General features: G+C 48.1%; 1 protein-coding gene across 1 annotated transcript in view; it reads right to left on the bottom strand.

Annotated features, from left to right (window-relative positions):
• Nucleotides 1–588: 588 nt before the first annotated feature.
• The window catches only part of CATSPER3 (cation channel sperm associated 3), a 46,648-nt gene continuing 31,812 nt past the window's right edge, over nucleotides 589–15,424 (bottom strand). Inside the window, exons 5-9 of the mRNA XM_060146251.1 lie at nucleotides 5,903–6,085; nucleotides 5,065–5,205; nucleotides 4,589–4,708; nucleotides 3,536–3,693; nucleotides 589–2,694 (exon numbers count right to left, since the gene is read on the bottom strand). Coding sequence (XP_060002234.1) covers nucleotides 2,589–2,694; nucleotides 3,536–3,693; nucleotides 4,589–4,708; nucleotides 5,065–5,205; nucleotides 5,903–6,085 — 708 coding nt within the window. The 3' untranslated portion in view covers nucleotides 589–2,588. The remainder of the gene's footprint in view (nucleotides 2,695–3,535; nucleotides 3,694–4,588; nucleotides 4,709–5,064; nucleotides 5,206–5,902; nucleotides 6,086–15,424) is intronic.

Genomic DNA, 15,424 nt, shown 5'->3' with positions numbered 1-15,424 from the left:
GAGGGTCCTGCTTTCCACAGCCAGGCCTGGGCAAGCAGAGCCACTTCTGCCCCAAGCAAATCAATTGAAAGCCTTGGCCAAGCCTGTTTGAGTTGGTGAGAGCCCAAGTGGGAATTCCAATCTGCCAGTGTTTGCTCTGCAGGCAAAGAGAGCCAAACAGAAATGCTGCTCTGGGACTTTACACCAAATATCCAGTGGCTTGTTCTGCCAGCAGTGCTGAGCCAGCCGTCTGCACATCACCCTCTCCCAGCTCCCTGCTCTGTGAAAGCCTCTGCTTGTGCCCTTAAAGGAAGCTTGCCCTCCCACACCACAGCCCCACAGCCCGTGCCTGGGCTTCCCTGCTGGGACCGGGCCCTGCAGGTGCAACCGGCCATCCCGTACCAGCTCCACCTGGACATGCATTCCCCCCCACCCAGCCCCAGGTTCCTGATCTCTGCTTCCTGCTCTCAGCTCCACGCTTTCACCACTCCCACCCCCCTCGCCCCAGCCACCTCGTCATTGGCCCAGTCCCTCTCAGCCCCTGATCAGGAAAGCCCACGGCAGCTGGCCTCACAGCAGAGGCAGAGCTGACAGCCAGGAAGCACGAACCATAGTTGACTGTGTCTCTTTTTTTTTTTACACTGTCACATGTATTTTATTTGATCTTTATAGCTGAACAGTTTTATCAGTTTTATCAGCCCATTTCTCAGATGAAATAGCTGAGGTTTCAAAAGACCAGACACCTTGCCCGAGGTCACCTGATTAAGGAATCCAAGTTTCCTGACTCTAAAACCATGGTACTCACTAACTTGCCTCCCTGCAGAAGTTTTTAAATCTTTTGTTCACTCCCAGAGGCCTAGGGCAACTCCCACGATTCCTAGTGGCAGCAGGCGGAGATGTTTCCGCATTCCCCCATGCAACAGTGGCACATCCAGTGTGGGCAGTTGGCAACGTCTGCTTTATCCCAGCCCTGAATCGGAGCCACTGCCTGAGGCCTGCATCCTGGGCTCACTGGGCTGCACCCACCAGAGCCCCCCCGGAAGCCCCCAGCCAAGAGTCGCCCCCTTCACAGTTAGGTACTGGGGGCACACCCCGCTTACTTCAGGGCCACCTCCCAGGGCACTGGTACAAAGTTCTCTCCACCCGAGGAAGGAGCGAGGCCAGACGCCCTGCCCTCACAGGGCTCCCCCACTGCACGGCGATGGGTCTCACGCTCCAGAGCGATCCTTCTTGGCACCGTTTCACACAGTTCTCAGTTTGGTCCTGAGTGCGATCATTTGCAAATGGAAATGATCTGAGTATCTTAGAAGACACATGCTCTCTGCATTCAAACAATTATTGTCACTTCCTCAGGGAAATTTTCTCTCATCCGTTCTGGCCGGATGACTGTCTCCCCTAGATAACCGTGGGCACCAAGAGGGCCAGGACGAGACTGTGGCTTTCTCGTCACAGAACCCCCAGCACCCTGCACAGCTCAGGAAATAGTAGTCGGGTGAATGAAACCACGAGTAAAGCCCTTGTCCTCTGGCTTCAGGGGTGCCGTCATCCAGGCCTGGAGCCCACGGGCCCCCCATGGGACCCTTGTCCAGCCATTCTCAATTCTACATGTTTTCTACTGACCTGACTCCCCAGGGTGGGCCTGGGCACCCAGCTACAGATGCTGGCTTCCCACCCACAGCTCAACCCAGAACTCATTTCTCCTCTAAGAATAGGGCACCGCCAAGGTGACAGGCCTCAAGAACACTCCCCAGAAATGGGAGCAGAGGGGGCACTGCCAGGCCTCTGGTCTGGCCAGTCGGGAGCAAGGGGTACCAGCCACCCTGCCCCACCTGGGCCTTCAGATGGCTCCGTGGTGGCTGGGCCTGGGTGGCACCAGGACCTTGCCAGCTGTGGCAGTCATGTGGCCAGGGACGACACAGAAAAATGCCACCTTTCGAGTAAAGAGTTCTAACTAAAGGGGAGGGAGCAGCCCAAAGCGCCCGATACTGCCACTCCTCTGGCCCCTGCATGAGGTGCCCCCCTGAACTGCACGCCACACAACAGTATCCTTCCAGTCACGGCTGCACCCCTGGGGCACCACCATCACTGTGAGCCTGGGAGAAGCAGAGTAGAACCCCAAAGAGGGGCCTCCAGGCCTCTGGGTGCAGAGAGAGCTGTAGCTCTGCCAGGTGTGGGCACACACACAAAGATGAGGGCAGCAGAGCTTCCAGGATCAGTAGGGCCACACCAGCTCAAAGGAGCCACGCACTCTTATGGGGCGGCTGGAAGCCCTTCTCGGTCCGGGGTCCTCAGGTGGCTTTCCCAGGAACCCGGTGGGTCCTTGAAGCTGGGGTCAAAGGAGGAGAGAGCCAGTGTGGACCCTAGGTGTGTCTTCTGGTCAGGGGGGGCCTTGAGCCTCCCTCTCCCCACTCCCTACTCCCAAGGTCTGGCTGTGTCATGTGAGGGAGGAATCAGACTTCATGGGCATCTACTCAGGCCCAATTCCCAAAGGTGGAGAAATGCCATGATCACAGCAACCGTGAAGAGGCCAACTCAGAAAACCTGTGTTTAGTTGGCGGGACAGGGTGTCACAGCCTGGGAGGCCCTCGGTGCCTGGGTGCCCACACCCACTACTTCTCCTCGACCTTCTCCAAGGACTGGGACTGCTTCCTCTGGGGCAAGTCTTCAAGCATCAGGCTCAGCACGTGCACGATCTCGTAGTACAGCTCCTGAAGCCTGGAAATGGAGGAGGAGAGGAGGCCTGAGCTCACGAGTGGGCTCCATGCCGCCCTGGCCCTGCCCACGGCACTCTCGCACCCGCACGTTCACCACTCCTGGTAGGTGTGGGGTCACGGAAGAGCGAGGACTTCAGAGCCACATAGGGCTGGGCTGGGAGCCCGGCTGTGCCACTCTACCTGTGGCCCCAGGAGTAAAGTCATTTCACCGCATGTGTCAGGTGGGAGGCAACAGACTCCTGGGCTCGGAGCGAGGTGAGCTCATGGAGGTGCCCAGACGCTGCCTGGTCCACGCCTGGGCCAACGCTGGTCATCCCTAGATCCCCTCCTTTTAGTTCCTCCTGTCTGCGAAGCCCTCAAGGCAGCTTGTGTTGAGAAACCAGGCTAATCGTGCACCTCCCCTTCCTGCAAGTAATGGCCAGAAGGACCCCAGCTAACTCACACTGAGCATAGCCCTGGGCCAGGCCAAGCTCAGAGCTTCACACACATTGCTTCCATAGTCAGCCCCTCCTGTGCCGGGTAGGAAAGGGACAAAGACTTTGCCAGAGTCACACAGCTCCAAGCCAGGGGCTTCAGCTTCTGACTTGCCAGCCAGCAGCGTTCTCTCGGCCCTCTGAAAAGTGCTTGGTGAGGAGGGTCTTGGAGAGTCAGAGGAGCCAGTATTTAAAAACAGGTCAGGGTGGGCTGGGGAGGTCAGTGGGTGGAATCTCCCCCAGCCACAGGCCCGTCCGCACAGCAGCCCAGCCCCTGCACACCGCCAGGAAGGGCCTCGCCCGACCCGCCCTGCACATCAGCCATTGCCCCCCTGGGCCTGGGGCCAGGTCAGCGGAGCTGGGACTGACTTGTAGATGGTAGCATCCTGGTTGTCCAGAGTGGACAAGTAGACATCAATGAAGGGTAGGCTAGTGCCAAAATCATCCAAGACCATGGGGTCAGTGTGCCGCAGGGTCTTCTTAAACTTCTCCACCAGCTCAGTGAAACTTTTGTGGTCAACATTCTTCTAGAGAGGGAAGCATAAAGAGAGCAAGGATGAGGAGGTAGTGACCGGGCTGCACAGAGACCTGGGGACCCTCCACGTGGGGCCCAGGCAGAGGCCTGACCCTGGCCCCAGGATGAGTCCTGAGTCCAATCACAGTTCACCCCAACCCCTTCTGGGCCTGCACCCCCCTGACTGAGGTCACCTGGTGAGCCACCATCCCTGACGTGAGGACAGGTGACACGGGAAGGAATCGGTGAGAGCCTGAGCGTGGCTCAGCATTTCACCCTGTTCTGGACAAACCTTGGGCACACCGAGACAGGCGGGCATCTCCACCTCAGAGAGGAGGCTGAGGAGGAAGGCACCAGCCACTTGGCGGAGAAAGGGGCAGCATGCTGTTCACGACCCGGCCGAGCACCCCGGCAGCTCAGAGCACTTCGGCCGAAAAGAGAGGACGCTCCTCCAACCCCTCACAGTTGTGTCATGCTTGAGAGAAAATCTCCAGCCCACTGTGCTCACTCTTGTTCCAGTTTAGAAAAGCTGAGGTTAGTAACACCTGTCAGGGCCTCCGTGGCCTCGCCCACTCAGCGGACGGGGACAAAGCCTGCTTGGCACCCAGCGAGTCCTCAGGAACAAGAGTGCTCCAGGCAAAGGGCCCAGCAATGGAGTTTTGCCCATGAAGGAGGGAAATACGATAATCGCAACACTCAACACTTGAAGAGGTCCAGAGAAACATAAAAATACAGAGAATAACGTCTGACTCTGAAAAGTACAGGGCAGGTGAGTAGCTGACTTACCAAGTGCCACAGATGCCTAAGGCCACCCGCCCTCCACGCAGGCCCCCAGGCCCATCTTCCTGGCCATTCCTTCAGCCCTGACTGTCCCTCTGCTTGTCCGCCGGCCCGTGGAGACCACCTACCTGCGTCTGCATCAGCTTGCTGACCTCCTCCTGCTGCCACTTCAAAATCACATGCTTTTCTTCCATGAGTGTCATGTGTCTCTCTAGCATCAGCTCCCGCTCAAACTTTTTGACAGAGTCCTAGAGGGCGGGAGGATGGAGGTAAGATATGGGCTCTCAGTGCGCACCACTCCCGTCTTCCTTCTTCCCCAGTCTTCCACTGCTGCTCCGGCCCCTCAGCAGGAAGATCCCCTCACAGGCCAGCCCCCAGCTCAAGCTGCCAACTGTAACTGCAGTGACTTCCTAAGCACCTACCCTGCAGGCCACCATCCTGAGGGAGGGAAAATGCAGGGCTCAGGGAAAAGAGTCAGGCTGCGGTAGAGCCTGGTCACCCCCCCTCCACTTCAGGAGGGAGATCGCTCAGTGTCCTCCCTTGAGACTTGGCCCATCTGCCTGCCACACCTACCACTCCCCCATCCTTACAAGCACCACCTCACCTCCGTGTGAATGATCATCACACCCACAAACATGCTGAGGAAGACGAAGGAGGCAAGCAAGATGAAGATGATGGTGAATGAACGGCTAAGAGTAAAATTCCGGGCATCCAGCTGCTGCTGCAGGTCTGTCCAGCCATCAACCTGCTCAGGCAAGGCAGGGTGTGCTGAGCGCCTAGGCCCAGAGCAGCAGGCCTCCTCTCACCCACCGTGGGGAGCCCCAGCCCCACCGAGGAGCAGGCTGGCTTCCTTCCACATCAGCCCTGCGACCGCCCCTAATGCTCTGACTCCAGGGCACACGTGCTGGCCTGGAGCTGCACGGCACCACTGGGTGGGGGCGCTGCTGATCAAGGTACCCTAAGGGCTCTCCTCCAAAAGGCCTTCCATCCCTCCCCAAAAGACAATGCCTCTCTGCCCTCCTTTGGAGAGACCCCGATCCTTCCAGAGTCCAGCAGAATCTAGACTTTGAGACTTGGGCTTTGCAGGCTTCTCCTGGGTGGCTTTGTGACAGCCTGTTCCCAAAAAGGCTCTGTGACATGGGTTTCCCTTCTAAATTCAACTTAATCTGAATGAATTGTCTTTTGAAAACTTTTTGAAAGTTTTACACCCCTGTGGGACAAATAAGGATGCTCTAGGGAGTCACAAGATTAGAGATAATCTTGTGGCCAGGGCACTGGCCTATCCTTAGTCCTAGGAGGCCAGCCCCCAGCTTCCCCAGACCAGCTAACTGTCTGAACATGGGAAAGGCCCCCAAGTGAGGCCCAGCATGTCCACACGCCCACACCAGCTGCCAGTCCCTTCTCAAGTCCCCTGCCCCTACCACGGCTCCCAAACACAGTACCGTGGCCAAGCTGAAGAGGGTAAAGAAGGCCAGAGCCAGGTTCCCCCAGTTATTCAGGTCAGCACTCTCTGGAACTCCAAATAGGCAGAAGCCCAGGACAGCGAAGACGTACATCAGGACGAAGAGCAGGACGAGCACGGAGGCCACGGTGCAGGCTGTCTGCCCCATGGCGCTGATGAGTGTCTGCAAGGCACAGGCACTGGGGCTAGGCCAGGCTGCAAGGCTGGGTTGGACTCAGAGGACAGGGGTCCAGCCCGTCCCGACACCAGCTGCCCCAGAATCCAGTGCCTTGCCTGGCACATGGCAGATGCTCCATAAATGGCTGGATGAATGAATGAGTGAATGAATGGGAACTGTGCCCAGACTGAGGGCTGGACCAACCTAAGAGTGCTTCATCAATGCCTGGCATCCACGCTCAGTTGCCCATGGGTGGATCGCCCGTGGTGTCCCAGGTCTCGTGCAGTCTTCCCATCAGCACCACTGAGCACTCCACTTGAACCCCAGCCTGCCTCTGTGGTCATCCTAAGGTGCCCTGCTCCCGCCCCTCAGCTGGGCGCCAGCCCTGCATGCTCTTCCAGGCCAAGGAGGAGTATGGGAACTACCGTGGGGGTGGGAATGAAGAAGGCTGAGAGGAACAGGACTTCTCAATTCTTCTGGGGCCCATTTCACAGGCAGGTCTCCACCTTGTGACCTCAGTCTTCCCCCATGAGATGGGTGTTTGTCTTATCTCCCATGCCTATCGTTCCTTCTCCATGCCCTGGAGTCTTGCATATACGTGTTCAGCTACCTTGATACTGTCACAGATACCATGTCAAGGTAGGAAGATGTTCCCATTTCAAGATGCAGGATCAGAGGCTCAAAGAAGCAAAATGCCTTGGTCACAGTCACACTCTGCTAGAACAGCAGAACGGGAACACATTCTCCAGCCCCTTGCCTTGTGCCACCACAGTCAACCACAAAAGCACCTCTTTCTAAGCCAAGATACTATGTATTGACTTAGCAGTAGGAAAGGAGGTACTGGTGGAGCTGGGACACAGGACAGTGAAGTTTTGACAGTCTGGGGTAAAGTGCAAAACAGAGAGACAACCCAGGAGCACTGGGGCTGCCCTGTACGTGGACCACTTTGGCAGCTGCCTGCAAGGGTGAATGCACACCCGACGCCCCCCTCCCCTCCTTGAGGGAAGAAAAATCAGTGTTAAGGGATTAATTCCAAAAGAACTGAGCTGTAAAAAAATTTCCTCCAATCCTGCAAGAGAGATAGAACTTCTTTCCCAAGACTGCTAAGACTAAAGAGGTAAGAACTCATGAAAAAGGCTGCAGTGGGACACAGTCTGCAGGTGACATCTTCAGGGTACGGAGGGGCAGGGCCACGTGGAAGAACCTGAGGTACCTTGGAAGGATGAGGGAGAGGCCCCGGTTGGGTCTCCCACTTCCAGGCTAGTGCACAGGCCCAGTGCCACCCGAGGTCAAAGCCAAGCAGCCTCGAGAACAGCCGTGCAGCAAAAGTCACGCTCTCCGGAAGCCTGTGTGGGACTGACTCTTGACCGCTGGTCTTGGCCACGTTCTTCAAGCACTATCCAGACAGGCCCCATTATTCTACAGTCTAGAAGGTTCAGAAATCTAGTCCCAGGAATGAGCCTCCAAGGTGGGAGAGCTGGGTCCAAGATGTAGGACCACCAGAGAACTCCCAGGCCCATGGAATATTAATCGGTGAGAGCTCTCCCAGAGGTCTCCACCCCAACACTACGACCCGACTCCACCCAAGGGCCAGCAAGCGCCAATGCTGGACGCCTCATGCCAAACAACTGGCAAGACAGGAACACAACCCCACCCACTAGCAGTCAGGCTGCCTAAAGTCATACTAAGTTCACAGACACCCCAAAACACACCACCAGATGCAGCACTGCCCATCAGAGGGGCAAGATACAGCCCCACCCACCAGAACACAAGCACCAGTCACCCCCACCAGGAAGCCTACACAAGCCACTGGACCAACCTCACCCACTGGGGGCAGACAACAGAAGTAAGAGGAACTACGATCCTGCAGCCTGCATAAAGGAGACCCCAAACACAGTAAGTTAAACAAAATAAGAAGACAGAGAAATATGCATCAGATGAGGAGCAAGGTAAAAACCCATCAGACCTAATAAATGAAGAGGAGACAGGCAGTCTACCTGAAAAAGAATTCAGAGTAATGATAGTAAAGATGATCCAAAGTCTTGGAAATAGAATGGAGAAAACACAAGAAACGTTTAACAAGGAGCTAGAACTAAAGAGCAAACAAACAGTGATGAACAACACAGTAATTGAAATTAAAAATACTCTAGAAGGAATCAATAGCAGAATAACTGAGACAGAAGAACGGATGAGTGACCTGGAAGATAAAATAGTGGAAATAACTAATGCAGAGCAGAATAAAGAAAAAAGAATGAAAAGAACTGAGGACAGTCTCAGAGACCTCAGGGACAACATTAAACGCACCAACATTTGAAGTATAGGGGTCCAAGAAGAAGAAGAGAGAAAGAAAGGGTCTAAGAAAATACTTGAAGAGATTACAGTCGAAAACTTCCACAACATGGGAAAGGAAATAGTCAATCAAATCCAGGAAGCGCAGAGAGTCCCTTACAGGATAAACCCAAGGAGAAACACGCCAAGACACATATTAATCAAACTGTCAAAAATTAAATACAAAGAAAAAATATTAAAAGCAGCAAGGGAAAAGCAACAAATAACATACAAGGGAATCCACATGAGGTTAACAGCTGATCTTTTAGCAGAAACTCTGCAAGCCAGAAGGGAGTGGCAGGACATATTTAAAATGATGAAAGGGAAGAACCTACAACCAAGATTACTCTACCCAGCAAGGATCTCATTCAGATTTGAAGGAGAAATTAAAACATTTACAGACAAGCAAAAGTTAAGAAAACTAAGCACCACCAAACCAGCTCTACAACAAATGCTAAAGGAACTTCTCTAGGCAGGAAACACAAGAGAAGGAAAAGACGTACAATAACAAACCCAAAACAATTAAGAAAATGATAATAGGAACATACATAGCAATAACTACCTTAAATGTAAATGGATTAAATGCCCCCACCAAAAGACATACACTGGCTGAATGGATACAAAAACAAGACCCGTTTATACGCTGTCTACAAAAGACCCACTTCAGACCAAGGGACACATACAGACTGAAAGTGAGGGGATGGAAAAAGATATTCCATGCAAATGGAAATCAAAAGAAAGCTGGAGTAGCAATACTCATATCAGACAAAAGAGACTTTAAAATAAACATTATTACAAGAGACAAGGAAGGATGCTACATAATGATCAAGGGATCAATCCAAGAAGAAGATATAACAATTGTAAATCTTTATGCACCCAACATAGGAGCACCTCAATACATAAGGCAAATGCTAAGAGCCATAAAAGTGGAAATCGATAGTAACACAATAATAGCAGGGGACTTTAACACCTCACTTATACCAATAGACAGATCATCCAAACAGAAAATAAATAAGGAAACACAAGCTTTAAATGATACATTAGATCAGATGAACTTAATTGATATTTATAGGACATTCCATCTAGAAACAATAGAATACACTTTCTTCTCAAGTGCACATGGAACGTTCTCCAGGATAGATCACATCTTGGGTCACAAATCAAGCCTTGGTAAATTCAAGAAAATTGAAATCGTATCAAGCATCTTTTCCGACCACAACGCTATGAGACTAGATATCAATTACAGGGAAAAAAAAACTGTAAAAAATACAAACACATGGAGGTTAAACAGCATGCTACTAAATAACCAAGAGATCACTGAAGAAATCAAACAGGAAATCAAAAACTACCTAGAAACAAATGACAATGAAAACACAATGACGCAAAACTTATGGGATGCAGCAAAAGCAGTTCTAAGAGGGAAGTTGACAGCAATACAATCCTACCTCAAGAAACAAGAGGGTCTTCCCTGGTGAAACAGTGGTTAAGAATCCACCTGCCAATGCAGGGGACACGAGTTTGATCCATGGTCTGGGAAGATCCCACATGCCACGGAGCAACTAAGCCCCTGTGCCACGCAAGCCACAACTACTAAGCCCTTGGGCCACAACTATTGAAGCCCGTGCGCCTAGATACAGCCCATGCTCCACAACAAGAGAAGCCACTGCCATGAGAAGCCCGTGCACTGCAATGAAGAGTAGCCCCTGCTCGCTGCAACTACAGAAAGCCCACATGCAGGAACGAAGACCCAAAACAGCCAAAAAAAAAAAGGAAAGAAAAAGAAACAAGAAAAATCTCAAATAAACAACGTAACCTTACACCTAAAGCAGTTAGAGAAAGAACAAAAAAAAAAACCCCAAAGCTAGCAGAAAGAAAGAAATCATAAATCAGATCAGAAATAAATCAAAAAGAAATGAAGGAAACAATAGCAAAGATTAATAAAACTAAAAGCTGGTTCTTTGGAAGATAAACAAAATGGATAAACCATTAGCCAGACTCATCAGGAAAAAAAGAGAGAAGACTCAAATCAAAATAATTAGAAATGAAAACGGAGAAGTAACAACTGACACTGCAGAAATACAAAGGATTGTGAGAGATTACTATAAGCAACTATATGCCAGTAAAATGGACAACCTGGAAGAAATGGACAAATTCTTAGAAAAGTACAACCTTCCAAGACTGAATCAGGAAGAAATACAAAATATGAACAGACCAATCAGGAGCACTGAAATTGAAACTGTGATTAAAAATCCTCCAACAGGGCTTCCCTGGTGGCGCAGTGATTGAGAGTCCGCCTGCCAATGCAGGGGACGCAGGTTCGTGCCCCGGTCCGGGAAGATCCCACGTGCCGCGGAGCAGCTGGGCCCATGAGCCATGGCCGCTGAGCCTGCGCATCCGGAGCCTGTGCTCCGCAAGGGGGGAGGCCACAACAGTGAGAGGCCCACGTACCACAAAAAAAAAAAAAAAAAAAATCCTCCAACAAACAAAAGCCCAGGGCCAGATGGCTTCACAGGTGAATTCTATCAAGCATTTAGAGAAGAGCTAACATGTATCCTTCTAAAACTCTTCCAAAATACTCCCAAACTCATTCTATGAGGCCACCATCACCCTGATACCCAAACCAGACAGAGACACTACAAGAAAAAGAAAATTAAGGACCAGTATCACTGATGAATATAGATGCAAAAATCCTCAATAAAATACTAGCAAACAGAATCCAACAATACATTAAAAGGATCATACACCATGATCAAGTGGGATTTATCCCAGAGATACAAGGATTCTTCAATATATGCAAGTCAATCAATGTGATACACCATATTAACAAACTGAAGAATAAAAACCATATGATCATCTCAATAGATGCAGAAAAAAGCTTTTGACAAAATTCAACACTGATTTATGACAAAAACTCTCCAGAAAGTGGGCATAGAGGGAACCTATCTCAACATAATAAAGGTCACATACGACAAACCCACAGCAAACATCATTCTCAATGGTGAGAAACTGAAAGCATTTCCTATAAGATCAAGAACAAGACAAGGATGTCCACTCTCACCACTATTATTCAACATAGTTTTGGAAGTAATGGCCAAGGCAATAGGAGAAGAAAAAGAAATAAAAGGAATACAAATCAGAAAAGAAGGAGTAAAACTGTCACTGTTTGCAGATGACATGATACTATACATAGAGAATCCTAACGATGACACCAGAAAACTACTAGAGCTAATCAATGAATTTGGTGAAGTTGCAGGAAACAAAATTAATGCACAGAAACCTCCTACATTCCTATACACTGACAACGAAAGATCAGAAAGAGAAATTAAGGAAACAACCCATTCACCATTGCAACAAAAAGAATAAAATACCTAGGAAAAAACCTACCTAAGGAGGTAAAAGACTTGTACTCAGAAACCTATAAGACACTGATGAAAGAAATCAAAAATGACACAAACAGATGGAGAGATATACCATGTTCTTAGATTGGAAGAATCAATATTGTGAAAATGACTATACTACCCAAAGCAATCTACAGATTAATGCAATCCCTATCAAATTACCTACGGCATTTTTTACAGAACTAGAAAAAAAATTGTAAAATTTGTATGGAGGGCTTCCCTGGTGGCGCAGTGGTTGAAAGTCCACCTACCGATGCAGGGGACACGGGTTCGTGCCTGGTCCGGGAAGATCCCACGTGCCACAGAGGGGCTGGGCCCATGAGCCATGGCCGCTGAGCCTGTGCAGTCCGGAGCCTGTGCTCCACAACGGAAGAGGCCACAACAGAGAGAGGCCCGCGTACCGCAAAAAAAAAAAAAAAAAATTTGTAGGGAGACACAAAACATCCCGAATGGCCAAAGCAATCTTGAGGGAAAAAAAATGGAGCTGGAAGAATCAGACTCCCTGATTTCAGACTATACTACAAAGCTACAGTAATCAAGACAACAAGGCACAAAAACAGGAATATAGATCAATGGAACAGGATAGAAGGCCCAGAGATAAACTCACATACCTATGGTCAACTAATCTATGACAAGGAGGAAAGGATATACAATGGAGAAAAGACAGTCTCTTCAATAAGTGGTGCTGGGAAAACTGGACAGCTACATGTAAAAGAATGAAATTAGAACACTCCCTAACACCATGCACAAAATAAACTCAAAATGGATTAAAGACCTAAATGTAAGACTGGACATTATAAAACTCTTAGAGGAAAACATAGGAAGAACACTCTTTGACATAAATCACAACAAGATCTTTTTTTGACCCACCTCTAGAGTAATGGAAATAAAAATGAAAGTAAACAAATGGGACCTAATGAAACTTCAAAGCTTTTGCACAGCAAAGGAAACTATAAACAGGATGAAAAGACAACCCTCAGAATGGGAGAAAATATTTGCAAATGAATCAACAGACAAAAGATTAATCTCCAAAATATATAAACAGCTCATGCAGCTCAATATTAAAAAAAGAAACAACCCAATCAAAAAGTGGGCAGAAGACCTAAATAGACATTTCTCCAAAGAAGACACACACATGGCCAAGAGGCACACGAAAATCTGCTCAACATCACTAATTATTAGAGAAATGCAAATCAAAACTACAATAAGGTATCACCTCACACCGGTCAGAACAGGCACCATTAGAAAATCTATGAACAACAAATGCTGTAGAGGGTGTGGAGAAAAGGGAACCCTCTTGAATTGTTGGTGAGAACGTAAATTGGTACAGCCACTATGGAGAACAGTATGGAGGTGCCTTAAAAAACTAAAAATATAACTACCATATGACCCAGCAATCCCGCTACTGGGCATATACCCTGAGAAAACCATAATTCAAAAAGTCACATGCACCCCAATGTTCATTACAGCACTATTTACAATAGCCAGGTCATGGAAGCAACCTAAATGCCTATCGACAGATGAATGGATAAAGAAGATGTGGTACACATATACAATGGAATATTACTCAGCCATAAAAAGGAACGAAACTGGGTCATTTGTAGAGATGTGGATGGACCTAGAGACTGTCATACAGAGTGAAACAAGTCAAAAAGAGAAAAACAAATATTGTATATTAACGCACATATGTGGAATCTAGAAAAATAGTATAGATGAACTGGTTCGCAAGGCAGATGGAGACACAGATGTAGAGAACAATTGTATGGACACTAAGTGGGGAAAGTGAGGGGGCGGTTGTGGTGGGACGAATTGGGAGATTGGGATTGACATATATAAACGAATATGTAAAAAATAGATAACTAATAAGAAAATAAATAAATAAAGTAAAATATTTTTAAAAACTAAAAATAGAACTACCATATAACCCAGCAATCCCGCTGCTGGGCATATACCCTGATAAAACCATAATTCAAAAAGAGTCATGTACCACAATGTTCACTGCAGCTCTATTTACAATAACCAGGACATGGAAGCAACCTAAGTGTCCATCGACAGATGAATGGCTAAAGAAGATGTGGCACATATATACAATGGAATATTACTCAGCCATAAAAAGAAACAAAATTGAGTTATTTGTACTGAGGTGGATGGACCTAGAGTCTGTCATACAGAGTGAAGTAAGTCAGAAAGAGAAAAACAAGTACCATATGCTAACACATATATATGGAATCTAAAAAAAAAAAAAAAAAAAGGTTCTGATGAACCTAGGGGCAGGACAGGAATAAAGACGCAGATGTAGAGAATGGACTTGAGGACATGGGGTGGGGAAGGGTAAGCTGGGACGAAGTGAGGGAGTGGCATGGACATATATACACTATCAAATGTAAAATAGATAGCTAGTGGGAAGCAGCCACATAGCACAAGGAGATCAGCTCGGTGCTTTGTGACCACCTAGAGGGGTGGGATAGGGAGGGTGGGAGGGAGACGCAAGAGGGAGGAGATATGGCAACATATGTATATGTATAGCTGATTCACTTTGTTATAAAGCAGAAACTAACACACTACTGTAAAGCAATTATACTCCAATAAAGATGTTAAAAAAATAAATAAAAATGAAAGACACGTGTACCACAGTGTTCATTGCAGCACTATTTACAATAGCCAGGACATGGAAGCAACCTAAATGTCCATCGACAGATGAATGGATAAAGAAGATGTGGCACATATATACAATGGAATATTACTCAGCCATAAAAGAAACAAAATTGAGTTATTTGCAGTGAGGTGGATGGACCTAGAGTCTGTCATACAGAGTGAAGTAAGTAAGAAAGAGAAAAACAAATACCGTATGCTAACGCACATATATGGAACTAAAAAATGGTACTGATGAACCTAGTGGCCGGGCAGGAATAAAGACGCAGATGTAGAGAATGGACTTGAGGACAGAGCGGGCGAAAGGGAAGCTGGGATGAAGTGAGAGAGTAGCATTGACATATATACACTACCAAATGTAAAATGGATGGCTAGTGGGAAGATGTTGCATAGCACAGGGAGATAAGCTCGGTGCTTTGTGATGACCTAGAGGGGTCGGATAGGGAGGGTGGGAGGGAGGCTCAAGAGGGAGGGGATATGGGGGTATATGTATACATATAGCTGATTCACTTTGTTGTGCAGCAGAAACTAACACAACAGTGTAAAGTAATTATACTCCATTAAAGATATAAAAATACATAAATAAATAAACAAATAAAGTTAGTATTAAAAAAAAGAAAGCCCAGAGATAAACCACGCACATATGGTCACCTTATCTTTGACAAAGGAGGCAAGAATTTACAGTGGAGAAAAGACAGCCTCTTCAATAAGTGGTGCGGGAAAACTGGACAGCTACATGTAAAAGAATGAAATTAGAACACTCCCTAACACCATACACAAAAGTAAAGTCAAAATGAATTAAGGACCTAAATGTAAGGCCAGACACTATAAAACTCTTAGGGGAAAATATTGGCAGAACACTCTATTACATAAATCACAGCTAAATCCTTTGTGACCCACCTCCTAGAGCAATGGAAATAAAAACAAAAATAAACAAATGGGACCTAATGAAACTTAAAAGTTTTTG

This window comes from Lagenorhynchus albirostris, chromosome 3 (genome assembly GCF_949774975.1).
Source record: "Lagenorhynchus albirostris chromosome 3, mLagAlb1.1, whole genome shotgun sequence".
Lineage (NCBI taxonomy): Eukaryota > Metazoa > Chordata > Mammalia > Artiodactyla > Delphinidae > Lagenorhynchus > Lagenorhynchus albirostris.
The sequence above is the reverse complement of the archived record's forward strand: the minus strand, read 5'-3'. Positions and strand labels throughout refer to the sequence as shown.